Here is a 15,784-nt window from a genome sequence, read left to right on the forward strand (position 1 = left end):
AAGCATTGCAAAAAGGTGAACTTCTGCAAGGACTCTTGAGTTTCGTATTTAGAACCTGCTTTATTCCACTGGCCTATTTAGAATTGAATAGACTATTCTTGTATATTCAATTAAATAGTAAGTAGCACGTTAGCTTTTAAAACACACACCAGTAATAAAACTTACTGACTAAACACAAATGTGCACTGCTAAGACTTGTAACTTTAAGGCTTGGAAATACCCACATGAATGTAATACTTCTTTTGGACACATTCTTCAGAATTTATTCCCCTGTTTACATTTGCAAAACAGATGACTACCATCAACTGCGCCTGCTAGTAAGGAAAGACCAACAGGCAGTCAACGGAGTCGTCCATTTGATTGACAGCGTCCTCGACCCCAATGTTGGCATATTGCAAAATGTTGCAGACATGGTTCTTAATGTGAGTATGCTGAAAAGCAAGTCTCGTCTGAATTTTAAAAAAGCATTTGAGGTTAAATTGATGTTGGAAATAGAAAATAAATTTTGTATTTGTTTCTCAAAAGAATCTATTTAATGTGTATAGGGTTTAAAGGCCAAATAATTTTGGAATTGAGACATATCTACCACAATCAAATTCTGCCATAAATCCAAAACTGGAAAGTCAACATTGCAAGCAAAGATGTTCCTTAAGGCTTCATTGGTGACTCAGTTACTCTAACCATGAACCCCCCTCTGGGAAAATTTGCAATTACAATTGGCTGACAGCTCCTACCGCTCACAGGACGGTCGATTTTCCGTTTTGGCTGAGATCCTGGAAAAGAGCGGTTACATCAACGTCCTGCGAACACTCCAGGAGTCCATCACCATTTTGGCACCGTCGGATGAGGCCTTCCAGAAACTTCCAGAATCCAGGAGAGAGAAAATCATTAATGACCGAGAGGCCAGACTGGGTAATACATGGATTCTTTATAGTGTTTTTATTGTACATTATGACTAATGAATAAGTTATTTCAAGTCATTTTTCTAAAGTTTTAAGTAAATTAGGTAATACTTTGATTCTTTATAGTATTTTTATTCTTCATTATGACTAATGAATAAGTTACTGTCAGTCATTTTCCTAACGTTTTAAGTAAACTGAATTCTTGGTTTATGATAATTTGGAAAGATGGATAAGTAAATGCATTTGGCAGAAGAGACATTACTGATTTCTTTTCCATTGCTTTACTCATCTGTTTAGACTTTTTGAATATTCAGTTTGGTGCAGTCTCAAAAGACTGTTTTATCTATTTCTTATCTATTAATAATCTATTTTTCTGTTTTTTATTAAGCTAGATCTCTTCTCTCCAGATTTCTCTTGACCTCCCGTTCCTTCTTGCTAATGAGCACCATATTCTTTTGGAAGCTTGAATTTCAAGTCAATGGCCCCTGGTGGTGGGTTTATCTCTTCCTCTGAATAAATATTAATAATAATAATAATAATAATAATAATAATATGTAATAATAATAATTATTATTATTATTATTATTAATTATTATTATTATTATATATGTATTATTAAAGATTATTAGAAAACTGTTCTTCCACCTTCTGCAATTCTAAACTTAGCAAATACTGTTCTTCCACCTTCTGCAATTCTAAACTTAGCAAGATTTTATCTTGGTCAGTTTTCATTATAACTACAATTTCAAGTTTCAAAGTCATTTGCAAACCATACTCCCTCCCCAGCACTCCTCCAAAACCACGTGATCCCACACGTCATTTGCGAGTCCGCCATCACTGGGGAGCACCGAGTCCGGACGATCTCGAACAACAAGCTGATGTTCAACTGCGACATTCAGGGAGCCTACGTCGAGAACACCAAGCTCAGGGGGAACTTCAATCTGGGCAAGAATGGAATCATCCACATGATTGACGATGTCCTGCTTCCCGATCGAGGTAAGAAACCTATTATGTATTGCATATGTATACACACATACATATATACATACACACACATATATCAACTTTTTATCACATACACAATTGTTCTATGCATTAATAGAATTATTAAATGGCCTTTTCACTTTCCAAACTGGATGGCTATCTAATGGAGTATTTATTCAGAAAAACTTAGCAAGATTTCTTGAAAATGTGGACTTTTGCCTACAATTTCAAGCTTGGTAACTTTTCGCAAATAAATACTCCATTAGATACCATCCAGTGGATGAATGAGGTCCTTTAGTAACACACACACACACACACACACACACACATATGTTGATATATAACTGCGATATATATAGCCTATATAACACTATATATATATATATATATAAGATATATATATATATATATATATATATATATATATATATTATCTATATTCATATATATATGATAGTTATATCATTTTCAAGATAATTCAGTATGGTATCCCCACATGCAATTCTCCTTTCTTGTGAGCCCGGTGCTTCCTCCCTTGCAGCCAAGAACCTGGTGGAATTGGCCGAGAGCCGAAACCTGGTCACCTTCGTGGAACTCGTCAAGAAAGCTGGTCTGGAAGAGACTCTCAGTCACACAGGAGACTACACCTTCTTCGTCCCAGACGAGGCTGCTTGGTATTGTAAGTCAGTTTGATTTTCTGTTTTCTTATTATTGACCATTTCGTCTGCCAGTTTTAGGATCTTTCCTAGACAGTGACCCCCAAGGGTTTTAACCCGGTGTGTATCCACGTTTGCGGCGTATTTAGCACAAGCTCGTTGGGGATGACAGTAAAAATATAAACAAAAGACTGTAAATATCTTAGAGATAATGACCCCCAAGAAATATTAGTCCTAGATAACGACCCCCGAACTTTGCTGGGGGTCAGTGTCTAGAAAGATCCCCATTTTCTTATTTTCGACCGTTTCCTCCATACAGGGGTGGCTTCAAAGAAGAATTGGTTGATAGCCATTTTCTCTTTCACTCATTAGTTGCTAAATTGAAAGAAAGTCTTATGTGGAAAACTTTCATAGCATCTACAGCTTCCTTCGTCTACACAGAAAACTATTAAAAGATACTCATAGTAGCATGAGTTTTGAAATGGAGAAACAAATCCACAGTTGTGTATGGGTACATATATTTAGAACTAAATCTCTACAGGTTCCCAAAAGCCCTCTGTAGAGATTTATTTTTAAATGTACGTACCCATACATAACTGCGGATTTTGTTTCTTCAATCATTCCATGTATAAAAGTATCCTAGACACCATCATTTTTATTTTCATGAATTCCATTACAAAAAATCCTGTATCGTTCGATTTTGTAGGAAGTTATAACTGCTTCCTACATATGAGATATTGCCATAACCAAATCAACAGTCTAAAGTTGTTTTTTCTTCCGTTTTTAGCCTTGGATTCACAGGTGCTGAACGAGGCCAGAAGGGACATGGACATGGCCGGGCAATTGGTCAGATTCCACGGATCCTACGGAAGGCACCTGACCAACGCCATCACTGATAATCAGGTATGTGAATGGTGGTATCCATTGCAGTTCACGAACTCTCTCTCTCTCTCTCTCTCTCTTTCTCTCTCTCTCTCTCTCTCTCTCTATATATTATATATATATATATATATATATATATATATATATATATATATATATATATATATATATATATATGGTTGTTTTGTTTGTAAACAGATAACACTTTCATGTATATACAACTACCATTTTTTGTGTAAACAGAAATTCTCTATTCGTTTATTTGATTGATTTCTCCTGTCATCCAGTGTGTTTCTTTTCACGCACACACAAGGACTGGAACAAAACCGACGAAGAGATAGACAACCAGGTTACTTTCCATTTTGTATTTTTTTCCCAGAGTTACCCGGTAGACCAGTGATTCTCAAACCGGGTGCCACAGACAGTGCCTAAGGGTGCCGTAAGGTTGTCATGAATTTTTTCTGGGCTAAGTCATCTCAGTGAACATCTGTTAAAAAAAAATAGTTTGCAGAAGTCTTCATATAATTATTATCAGTGTGTGTACTTTAATATATATATATATATATATATATATATATATATATATATATATATATATATATATATATATATATATATATATATATATATATATATATATATATATATATATATAGTATGGATAATAGTTTTATTCATTAAATAAGAAGTTAATTCATGGGATATGGTGGGATGGTGAAGAAGGGTTGCCATGGTAATGATTACATTAGTTTGGGTGCCATCACTAAAAAAGGCTGAGAACCACTGCAGTCACTGCAGAAGTCATTGTACTTACAGGAATATGGTCACTCGAGTCTGTTGCCCGTCTTTGATCAAAGGCATAAAACATTTCAGTCTAGAAATTGTGTAAAATCTTCTCAAAACTGTTGCTTATTTGTACTTTCGTCTTAATTACAGCTATACTATAATACTTTGCACAAAATATTTCACAATCATGTTATTAACATGGTACAGGTAGAGTACTGTTGTTGATTTGATACATAAAAAAACTGTAATTTATTCATTTCTCATAATACTTAATTCTAAAACGTTGCTTATTTGTACTTTCGCCTTAATTGAAGCTATACCATAATACTTTGAACAGAATATTTAAGTCATATACCATGTTATTAACAGTTTATAGGTAAAGTAATAATTTTGATTTGATGCATAACAAAACTATAATTTATCTATTTATTACTCGAACACTGGCCAACTTTATCCCAAAACATTTCGATTCCTAAATGCTGAATTCTATGTGAACCTATACCTCGTTTTCTGTGAACCATTTCTCCGTTTTCTACGAACTCAAACGTCATATCCTTTTTGTTTTTCATAAATTCAGGCCATCATGTCCTTAGACGAGGAAAATCCGGTGCGCCTGCAGGTCTGGCGTCGTGCCCTCGGCGTAGAGGACGCCAAAATCACCGAGAGGGACATCGAAGCACAGAACGGAGTCATCCACATCATCAACAAGGTCATCATGCCGTCCAACCAATCAGCATTCGCCATTCTTAGGTCAATCCAGGGTCAGAACTTCAAGTAAGTACTTTACTGTCGTTATTATTATTATTATTATTATTATTATTATTATTATTATTATTGCTGTCATTGGTGTTGTGCATTCAGTATAATTTGAAGATGTTCTCGTAGAAAACTATTAAAATGATTTTTAAAGGCATTAAAAGTGTTTTTCACTTTAACCCTTCTCAGCTTAATAAAGCTAAAATTATATATATATATATATATATATATATATATATATATATATATATATATATATATATATATATATATATATATATATATATATATCAGCTAAGGCCACATTGTGGACTTTAACTGAATATACTGTCACACACTATTCAGTGACATATAAGCGATATATATATACATATATATGTATATATATATATATATATATATATATATATATATATATATATATATATATATATATATATATATATATTGATACATGCACGGCTAGCTTTTAACAAACTCTTAAAATTCTGCTGCAGCATCTTTCTGAAGCCTTGCAAAGATCTCCTCCATTCCAAATGGCATCCTTGATTTGGGTCCCGGGGACGAGTCCTTCTATACCTTCTTCGTTCCCAACGATGCAGCATTCCGGACGTTGGACAGGGTAAGGATCCCACAAAAGTTTTTAAGTGACTCTTGGCTTGTAAAAAGTAAGAGTTATTAGTCTTCATGTCACAGTATCTAGGTGCGAATAAGTAGCTTGATTGGTGTTATGGAACTGTATATGTATATCAAAGTTAGAATTCAATGCACTGCCAAAGAATTTAGGGAGTAAATTCATCAGATGAGTCACTGGTTTGCACAGAGTTTTCCATTATCTATTATCAGTTCTGTTGACATGATTTTCTTTTAAAGAGGCCTCCTATATATTTGTATCTGGTTTGTATTTTCCAACGGTTCTGTCTGAAAGATTTTTTCTAAAAATAGAAGCTTTTTATATATATTTGCATCTATTTAATTTTTTCCAACAGGCAACACTGGACAAAATCAAGAATGATGATCAGTACGCGACTGAGCTGCTCAAGAGCCACATTGCTGTAAACATGTTCCCAGAAACCTCTTTCCAGAAGAACCTCGTGTATACCATTAATGGCATGGCTGGACCCTTCGACGTTAAGAAAACACCAGATGGTGTCTTGACTGTGGGTGTGAAGTATTAGAATCGAAATGAAATATATTTTGTCAATATATATCATGTATTATTAAGATGAGAACAGTCTGTTTCTTTTCATTAACCTTAACGGGGATGTTGATTTTTTTATCAGCCCACTTCTCTTTTCAGGTGAACAATGAAGCCGTTACGAGCTCTCACATGAGTGCCAATGGAGTAATACATGTCATCAACAAGGTCTTCTTACCTGGCAATACCTACACCTACTCTAGTACTAGGACAGTCACTACCTATAGCAGGGGTGGCAATGGAGCATCCTCCTCATCATCCTCCTCATCTTCCTCCTCTTCTTCCTCTTCCTCAACATTCTCTACGTCATCAAGGCAGTCTTCTCGCCGAACGTACAAGAAGACCGTTTCCTTTGAGTCTCATGGAAGGACAGCTGGTGGACGGCAATCTACTTACCCAGAAGGTACAGTGTCAACAGCTAGTGCCATCCGCAGGAGGACCTCTAAAGGAATCTCTAGAAGGAGGAATGCATCTTCCTCCTCCTCTCCAGGAGTAACCACCACTGTTGCAAGCACCTCCTTAGACGACTCAAGGAGTAACCCTGCCTCTGAACCCGATTCCACTGCTCTAGAAGAGACTCACCTGCAAGGCTTAGGATTCTCTGCACGTGAATCAGAGGCCTCATCCAATTCCCTAAGTAGCTCTCCAGATGCCAAACGGGACCATTATGACTTCCCTGCTTTTAATGAACCTACTGAGCCAGGATTAACAGACAACTCTGGTTCATCTTCTCACTCTATTACATACCGTACTTATAAGCCTGCCGATAAAACAGAAGGTACTTATACTGTACGTGAAGGGTCTTACTCTTCTTCATCTTACCCCTCCTCCAGATCTTCTCCCTCCTCTTCTAATTCATATTGGACTAGCTCTTTTGGTGAAACAGTGAGCGAAGATGATGAGCCTGTTCGGGGTGACTCTGATGGTTCACAAGATTCAGCTTCCATTTCTTCCTCCTCTTCCTCTTCTTCCCTTCCCTCCTCTTCCACTGGATCAGGGCGTTTCTCAGCTACAGGGACGAGGTATGAGGCCTCAGGTTCCTTTGGACAGGGATCATCTGAACCCTCAAGCATAGACATAGCTGACAGTTTTAGAAGAGGTTCTAAAGCTTCAAGTAGTTCTAGCTCTAACTCTCAGAGTGGTTCAGAATCAACCTCAAGGCGATCAGGGGGATTTGGTTCTGAGTACTCTGAAACCCAAGGGTCTGGCACTGGCTTGAGTGGTAGTCGCAGCTCTTCTTCCTCTAGGTCATATACTTATCATCAATCTGGTGGTTTTGGTGGCTCACTAACGCATGATGGCCCCTCTCACTTCAATATCCCAGAGGGTTTTGGTGAAAGAACTTACACTGTCACCAACACAACCTATCGCAAAAACACTGTCGGCCCAGTTAGCCCTGATGGTGGAAGGTTTAGTTATGTTGGACATTCATATGGTCATGATGTTGTAGGACACACTGACACAGTGGGTAATGAAGTAGGACCAGATGGGGAAAAGGTTAATCAAGAATCTCCATTACCTTTCACCATGGGGACAAGTAGGCATAGCTCCTCAGAGGGAAATGCAGTTAATGGAGTTGGTGGCAATTCATATGAATACAGACATGAATCACACTTTAAAGAGATTAGGCCTCACGAAGAAGGCAGTCATTTAGATGGTGAGGGAATTGTAACAAGCAGAAAGACTACTACGAGCAAGAGGAAGTTTGGTGTGACAAGTTCTGTAGTAACATATCCAGCAGGTGGGGGGAAGCCTCTTTACAAGGAAGAGAAAACGTACACATTCCCAGTCGATGGCTGGCCAGCCTCTGGTCGAATTGGTAAACACCAATCATCTTCTGTTTCAGCTTACGCCTTCACAGGAGAGGAAGATAGGGACTTTGCTGATGGTACGGACTTTGCAGGAGTAACTAGAGGAGGTGAGTTATCGTTCAGTGAAAAGGAAGCTGCCGCTCTGCGCCGCCGCTTGCGTCGCAAGCGTCACCAAAGGCGCGCAGGAAAGAAGGGCAGCCGAGGTCGTGGTCGTAGGCGTAATCATAGATTTGGAAAACGCAAGATCCAAGTCAGCCAGTAGATTGGAAACTCAATCCCGGTCAAATTTTATCTGAACAGTTAGTGATCATAGGTGATTATTTGACAGCAAGTGACTCATGACCGTGATTTTATTTCATCAGTTTTATTGTTGACATTGAGTCGAATTAAATTTGAAAGGTTATTCAGTAGACGTAAAAATATAGTATCCCTGAATGATAGAAATTCTCCTTGACAAGTGACGAACTTTGAGACATCCATCTAGAAAAACAAATCGTCCAGCTAATGAATTACTTAAATGTCAGCTGTTAAAAAAAAATATCAGTCAAAGAATTATTATAGCCGCTGCCTTAAATCTGAAGATTCCATTATTGAGTCATTACAACCATACTATAAAGAAATGAGGTGCACTATTGATCTGTATATTGCAGGTGCATGACAGTGAAGCCCTTGGCTATGTTGACACACAAGAAGCTTGAAAGTGATTCATTTGCTGACTTCCTCGAAACGAAGTGCTTAGTTCTAGTTCATTATCTCTTTTTTTTCGCGAAGGTATTATGATATTTTTCATAATCTGGGCCTAAGCCAAATCACTGCCCTCTTCTGTTGTCCTGTACTGTTATTTCTTTACTGATTTCTATCGCATTTTTAACTTGCAAACAAAATGAGGTAGGTTACTTATGACTGTGAAACGGCAGAGTTATCATGTAGAGATTTTATTCTTATTTTTCAAGTGTGTTCAAGAGTATACAAAATAATCTATATGTTGTGTGTGATGGATATGCAGTAGCATCTTATGTTTGTATAATAGAGTTGATGTGTTATATGTGTAAGTTTGAGAGATGTTTTTCTGTATGCTGACAGATGATTATAATATGGTGCTTTAAATGTGTATTGTTTAATCTTTAATAAAATATGTAAAAAACCACCTAACCCTCATTGACTTTTGCACTTTTCCATCGCACTGCACTAATCGGTATTCGTACCCCGACTTATAAGGGGGAATGAATGCAATTCCACAATGATATCTGTACCACCGCCATTGCTCAGGTGGGTTCTGAAACGTGTTCGCGACGCGTTCCAAAACAGGCAGCCCATTTTCCACCGCTCGGTGAGCTAACTGCTTATTTACATTTGAAGTGTACATCATCTTCAGCAACTCCAGCTCGACGAACAGATCCCCAGCTGCAGCAACATCGATAACAAATAACATTCTAATGATGTATATATATAGACACATGTATAATTAACTGCAACGCCATGAAAGTGTTCCTCAGAGCTCGTGTCTTCTCCATCCTTATAATACCTGTCTGATTTGTATATATTATCAGTAGGGTTTTTGACTTGTAGGATCTTCTGGATCCTTGTTATAGAAGTGTTTATTGTTGCTGGGAAGTTGTAGGACATCAGCATGCTACAAAATACGTCAGTTAATGAGGTGAAAATGGCACCAGTTCTATATGCAGTAGGCTCCCCACTTAACATGCTTTAAGATATCCTAACATGAGGGGGGGTTTCCTTATCTCTAGTGAAGAAACTCAGTACTGTAGATTTAACTCGGCCATATTATGTAGATAAAATGAATTATTTGCTGGCCAGTTCATCCAATAAATGCTTTTAGACACCCATAGACGTACAAATATCAAATACATTTCAGAATCTGATTCTTCTATTGGAAAATTTAGTTTTTTTCAGGATTCTTAAGCAATGTACTATAACATCTGACTCACCATAATCTTGGACAAGAATCTGCAAGCATTTTACATCAACAAAAACTAATATGCTTGAGTGGAGCTGGGACAAATCAATAAAGTTTTGTTCCATATGATGCCTAACTTATACTATGTGAACTCAATTTACTTTATATTCACCAAGTACATATATAGTCATTAGGTCACATCCTCAGGCTTTTAATCAGTGCTTCGACGTGTGTGATATATGAGAGAAAAGCTGCAATTAAAGAACAAGGGAAAATTCGTATTCAAATGTAATTTCAGACACATAATGCTTCAAGAGTTGTAATGCTGACATGGATGATGATTTCTGAAGGGCTTCCTCTCTAATGGAAGCTGATTGTTTTAGGGTAAATGGCGTTGTATGCAAAAGTAGGTGCTTTTCTTTATATTTCACTTTTTCTGTTTGCCATATAAGTGTACATGGCTTCTTCCATCGTCTGTCTCTTGGACAAACAAGACAGCACACACATTTCAAACACAGTACATATATACATATATATATATATATATATATATATATATATATATATATATATATATATATATATATATATATATATATATTATATATATATATATATATATATAGGTAATGGTAGGTAGGTAGGTAGATAGATATAGATCAAATGTTTATTAACCAGATGTTGGAGGGGAAAGAGAAAAACCTGTGATATACAGGAACCTTAAAAAAAACTTATGGTAGAGTCATAAGGATGAAATATGCAGACTGAAGCATGAAATACTTAGTATGAACATTGGCAAGTTTTGTCTTTATTTCCTTAAGATATATTCAATGACGAAGTGATAAGAGGAATCAGAGAAAGGACTGCAAAAGTAGGTGAAAGTTTTTTGGGAAAACAAAAGCATAAAGTGGCCAAGTATGAGTGGCTGAATTTTGGAAAGCATACATCAGTAACTGGTGATATGGAAATGAATGTTAGCATGTTGAAAGAGAGTTAGTAATAGGCCTGTACAAACATTTGGGCTTATAAGTAATGTCGTTATTAGTGTGAGAGAAGATAGCAGCCATATAAGAAGTGCAGAAGAAATTGAGAGGTTGGAGATTTTTAAAAACTGAGAGGGTATGCCCTCAATATTATATTTAGGAGAAGCATCCAAAACATCATCAGCAAATTCTTATATACAAAGTAGTCTTACAGAATATAGGAACCTTTAAGTAATGTCTAACAAAGACTTAGTTATTGCTTGTAAGAATACAATCATTTTGAAGTATTTGTGCGAAATATTATATGTATAAATCAGCACCACATGTTATGAACTTTACTGAAACAAAACATGGAAATTCAAGGAAAGCAAAACGAATATCACTTTTTCTTGTTCGTACATTTTTTTTAAGCTTTCAGAAAGTTGATAGTTATATAGATGGACCCGACAACCTTTTTTTTAACTTGTATAATTTATTTTCCTTCATACGTCCTAGTATTTTTAGAGCAAACATATTCAAGTCTTGAACATACTGTAGAATTAAAGGCAGTCAACGTTGCCAGAGGTATATCAAATACACATGAATATTGTGACAAAATGCTCTGAGATAAACAGATTTTGTAGTACGAGAAACATTCCATGTTCCAAATAAACCCAGAATTCATTGTTAAAAACCTTTCTAAACATTTGTCACTTTCCCATGTGTGTTGTCTATTGGAACCGAGTAGCTTAAGCCTTAAAACACACGAGAGTAAACTAGTAATTCCACAGTTCTATTGACAAAATATAGCTAAAACTACTAAACCCAAGCATAATACAATTACCGTTAAGTGAGATGCCTCTTAGAATTGATGAATCCCGACATTTCTTCAACAAAACACGAAATCTCAGCAGGACCTCAAGAAGTGCGAGATGGCAATATACGAACTCGGTCACCCGTCTAATATATAAAGAAAACGACTTTAAATCGGTCATAGAAGATTACATTACCTGCGAGAATTTTAGGGGGACCATAACATATGGACCTCTTGGGCCCACATCCGTTTACAAAGGACACTTACGATGGTCATTATAAAACCATGATTATATCTGTGAACTGTTATGGATAATGTTCATTTCCGGTCCGAACATCTCTACTCGATTTTTTTACTATATCTCTTGAATCTTCATAAAAACTGAGAAAAATATTCTTTATACATAATTCTTGCAAACTAATATTTATCACAATAAAAAACAAAATACATGTAAATGATTGAGGATTTTTTCTAAGTTTCAGTTTTGCCAAATGCACTTAGGGACATTTGAAGGGAAATCTGATCGCCCAGGGGCTAGTACCAAACATGGTGAGATACATTTGACCCCCCAGGGGATAGTACTAAACACGGCAAAACAGTGTACATGAATCACTGTTTAGTACTAGCCCTCGTATGGAATTGGAGTTCGGACCGGTAACGGACTTTTACCATTTGTATTATTGACAGGAGTTTAAAAATGAAAACAAAAGACAATCAAACGTCTGAATAGTGTCTCTCATCAGTGTTTAGGCTTAAAAAATACGAGACTAGCGAGTTAGCAGTTTCTCTGGGGAACTTGTGGGTGTTTCAGACTAAGATGGCGCCTATGCAGCAAGGGCTAGCTGAAAACAGTTGTGTTTCACAGGCAGTTGAGAAAAGGACAGATGCAGTTGGAGCATCACAGTTTAGGAAACTGAGGTGTTTGGAGCAACTGACAGTTAAGTGTGGAATTGCATAACGATAGCCAAGCCTGTGCTTCGGTGATTTGGTCGTTAACCACCCCCTTCCCCCCACGCGCCCTGGAACCTCCTTCCTCTCAGAACTCTACCTAGGAGAAACTGCCCATTCGATGTTCATATTTCTTAGTGCAAACATTGTGATATCTTGACATAATCGTGAATTGTCAGTGAACAGCAATTTAAACGTGACATTGTGAGTGTTTTTTAGCAAAACGGCATTAGAGATTTTAACTATTTATAAATACATGTGAACCACAGTATCACCTTTTAGATTTACTTATGAGAGTTATTATCAGTTAAGCTTTATTGTAATTATTATGAGTATGACCTAATATAGAATTCCCAGTTATCCTTTACTAAAAAACTAATTTCTATACTTTGGGGCATTATTTATATGTACATAAATCTTCTTTTAGATTAGTTTCCATTGCAAGACTGCTTGCAATCTCTCACAATAAGAGAGAACAGCAGTCCGTGCATTTTTTCATTAACCATATATCAATATGTATATGAATTATGTGAATCATTCATATTTCAAAAGTGACAAACGTAAATTGCATTCAGAACAGTCCAGTCATTTACCAGAATGCATTCAGGACAGTCCAGTCATTTACCAGAATGCATTCAGAAAAGTCCGGTCATTTACCAGAATGCATTCAGCACAGTCCAGTCATTTACCAGAATGCATTCAGAAAAGTCCGGTCATTTACCAGAATGATAACTGTCAAGGAAATGGAAAATAGGCTAAAAGTTAATTGGTCATGGGTTCATTATGTTGTGCCTTTCATTAAAAAAAAAGGGGGGGGGATTTTGAAGGTATACTGAATGTGGTAAACAAGAAATAGGTTATTTTGTACAGAAAACTGAGTTTGGAGTATCATTTTAAGATTTTGGTACACCCTGTAATGGAAAGTTGGTGATTTGTACTTTATATTCATAATATTCTTAGTTTTATAGTAAATCAATTTAATAAGATTTAATTTTATATAACTGTTGTTGTTTCCAGTGGGTTTTTTTTACCACTGTTGTATTAACTGCATGCATTGTATATGTCTCTGATCAACAAAGGAAAAGTGGCTGGCAAAATATAAATTGGAAACTGGGAAGTAAGTATTTTTACATTACATTCAAATGTTGGATAAGAAAGCTAATTAAATATCTAATGAATAACACTGGCTGCTCTCATTAAAACTATTGCTTGCAAATTCAAAGAAGGTGCGATGCGGTATTGTAAGCTTTAGAAGCTTACAGTACGAGGAAGAAAAGCTTCAAGGTAGGAGTTTATCAAAGTTTTTTACTGTTGCTTTGCTTATATAATGCTGGTGTGTATATATATGTGTATATATATACATATATATATACATACAGAGGTAAATATCTGTATAAACTGTAGCCGTCTAGAAGTAGTATGATAAATCACATGATATTAAATGAACCTTATCTTAACTTAAAGCTCAAACGATTAAGCATAATTTCATCTCAATTGTGACAATATTGCCCATAAAAATCAAGATAAATAAAATTGCTAAACTGAATTACACACATTTGCATGATGATTTAAAAGTGATAAACAGATAATTAGAGATCTTAGAGATAAAGAGAAATAAAAATTAATAAATGTTAAATAAAATGCAGTTAAAGATATTCCATGGTCCTTTATGATTATTAAACAGTCTGACTTTTTATTTATCTAACACACATTTATTCCTTTTTCTAGGTCAGTACAGAACGTCCAGATATCCCAAAACTAAATAAGAGGAAGCGTCTGAAAGCAAAAATTCATCTAAATCAATAAAAAAAAAAAATTATTATTCTAAAAACTGTTTTTGAAAAAAAATTTTTTTTTTTTTTTTTGTATTCTTTTAAAAACTGTTTAAAAATTCAGAAATTAACTCGTGGAATTTGGGATAGGTTTCTTTTTGTTGTGAACAGAAAATTTGGTGGATTGGTAATTTTTTAGACATTTAAAATTTAAAGTTTAAAATGAAAGTAAAAAAGGAAGTGAAATAAATATTTACCAATTAACGAATGTCGAGTAAAAGTTTTAGGAAAAAAAATTAAAACTAACCATATATATTAATTGATAATTTTGCTGTGAATGGAAAATTTGGTGGATTGGTAATTTTTTAGACATTTAAAATTTAAGATTTAAAACAGAAAGTTAAAAAATGAAGTAAAATAAATATTTACCAAGTAACGAATGTCGAGTAAAAATTTTAGGAGAAAAAAATCAAAAACTAACCAGACATATGTTAATTGTTAGACTGAGCTTAATTATAATAAGTTCATTTGATACAGGAAGGAGGAGAGATTCCGAAATCTCATGAAAATGTCTTAATTAGATCCATTGAAGAACATAATTATCGCTGAATTGTTTTTCAAGTGAAGAATAAGAATGAAAGTAAAACCAGTCCACTGGATTCGTGAAAATCTTTAAAGTAATAATGGATATATACTGCTGAAATTGTGGAATTCTGACTTGTTAAAAGGAAAGTTAATTATGAGTAGATCTGTAAAAAATATATCTGATGTTCCTAGTAAGACTGAAGATACATCTATTTCAAAAGAAAGAAATAAAGAAGAAAGTGTCCTGTGCTTCCATGCAAGATAAAGACCTCGGATTGAAGGTCAGATATTAAAAATAAAATTGTATACATTGCCATGGAAATCAGGCGTCAGATATGCAAAAAAATTTAAAAATAAAACTGTATACATTGCCATGGGAGTCTGGAGTGAAAATAACTTATGTTTATGGAAAAAATAATTCGTTCATTAATAACAGCCAAACAATGCAAGGTCTATTTCACCAACGCGGGAGAAGTGTCTTCTTGCATTACTGTATGGTAATAAAGATTGTTACGCAACGATTAACACTGCCATTTGTAGATTTGTAGTTTGCTTTCACTGTAGGTTAAGATAACCAATGTTTATCCTTAATAATGCATATTATGGCGACTGTCATTGATGAAGATTTTCTGGTGTTATGAAGCGTATTTAATAAGCATATGTTAAAAGGACCCAACGGTATTTCAGCTACGAATTTCATTAAGGATAATTATTGCCTGTGTAGATAGAATTCATTGTCACTAAAACTGAATGAGTAATATTCTTGGTCTCTTGAAATTTATATTTTTGTGGGGAATATCTTGTAATAAT

General features: G+C 35.3%; 2 protein-coding genes across 2 annotated transcripts in view; both read left to right on the forward strand.

The window, feature by feature from the left end:
• Positions 1 to 9,122, forward strand: part of LOC136851428 (transforming growth factor-beta-induced protein ig-h3-like) — a 164,638-nt gene extending 155,516 nt beyond the window's left edge. Inside the window, 10 exon segments of the mRNA XM_067125512.1 lie at positions 292 to 307; positions 310 to 422; positions 744 to 912; positions 1,689 to 1,898; positions 2,428 to 2,565; positions 3,330 to 3,445; positions 4,788 to 4,984; positions 5,464 to 5,588; positions 5,956 to 6,126; positions 6,267 to 9,122. Coding sequence (XP_066981613.1) covers positions 292 to 307; positions 310 to 422; positions 744 to 912; positions 1,689 to 1,898; positions 2,428 to 2,565; positions 3,330 to 3,445; positions 4,788 to 4,984; positions 5,464 to 5,515 — 1,011 coding nt within the window. The 3' untranslated portion in view covers positions 5,516 to 5,588; positions 5,956 to 6,126; positions 6,267 to 9,122.
• LOC136851060 (uncharacterized) lies at positions 5,697 to 8,237 on the forward strand. The gene is made up of 3 exons (XM_067125030.1): positions 5,697 to 5,720; positions 5,956 to 6,126; positions 6,267 to 8,237. The coding sequence occupies exons 1-3, from the start codon at positions 5,697 to 5,699 to the stop codon at positions 8,235 to 8,237; spliced, it is 2,166 nt and encodes a 721-aa protein (XP_066981131.1).
• Positions 9,123 to 15,784: the final 6,662 nt, after the last annotated feature.

This window comes from Macrobrachium rosenbergii, chromosome 23 (genome assembly GCF_040412425.1).
Source record: "Macrobrachium rosenbergii isolate ZJJX-2024 chromosome 23, ASM4041242v1, whole genome shotgun sequence".
Lineage (NCBI taxonomy): Eukaryota > Metazoa > Arthropoda > Malacostraca > Decapoda > Palaemonidae > Macrobrachium > Macrobrachium rosenbergii.

Coding starts and splice junctions, on each gene's coding strand:
- LOC136851060 (XM_067125030.1), top strand. CDS start 5,697: ATGGAACTGTATATGTATATCAAA. Junction 5,721..5,955: donor AACTGTATATGTATATCAAA/GTTAGAATTCAA, acceptor TTTTTCCAACAG/GCAACACTGGACAAAATCAA. Junction 6,127..6,266: donor CACCAGATGGTGTCTTGACT/GTGGGTGTGAAG, acceptor TTCTCTTTTCAG/GTGAACAATGAAGCCGTTAC.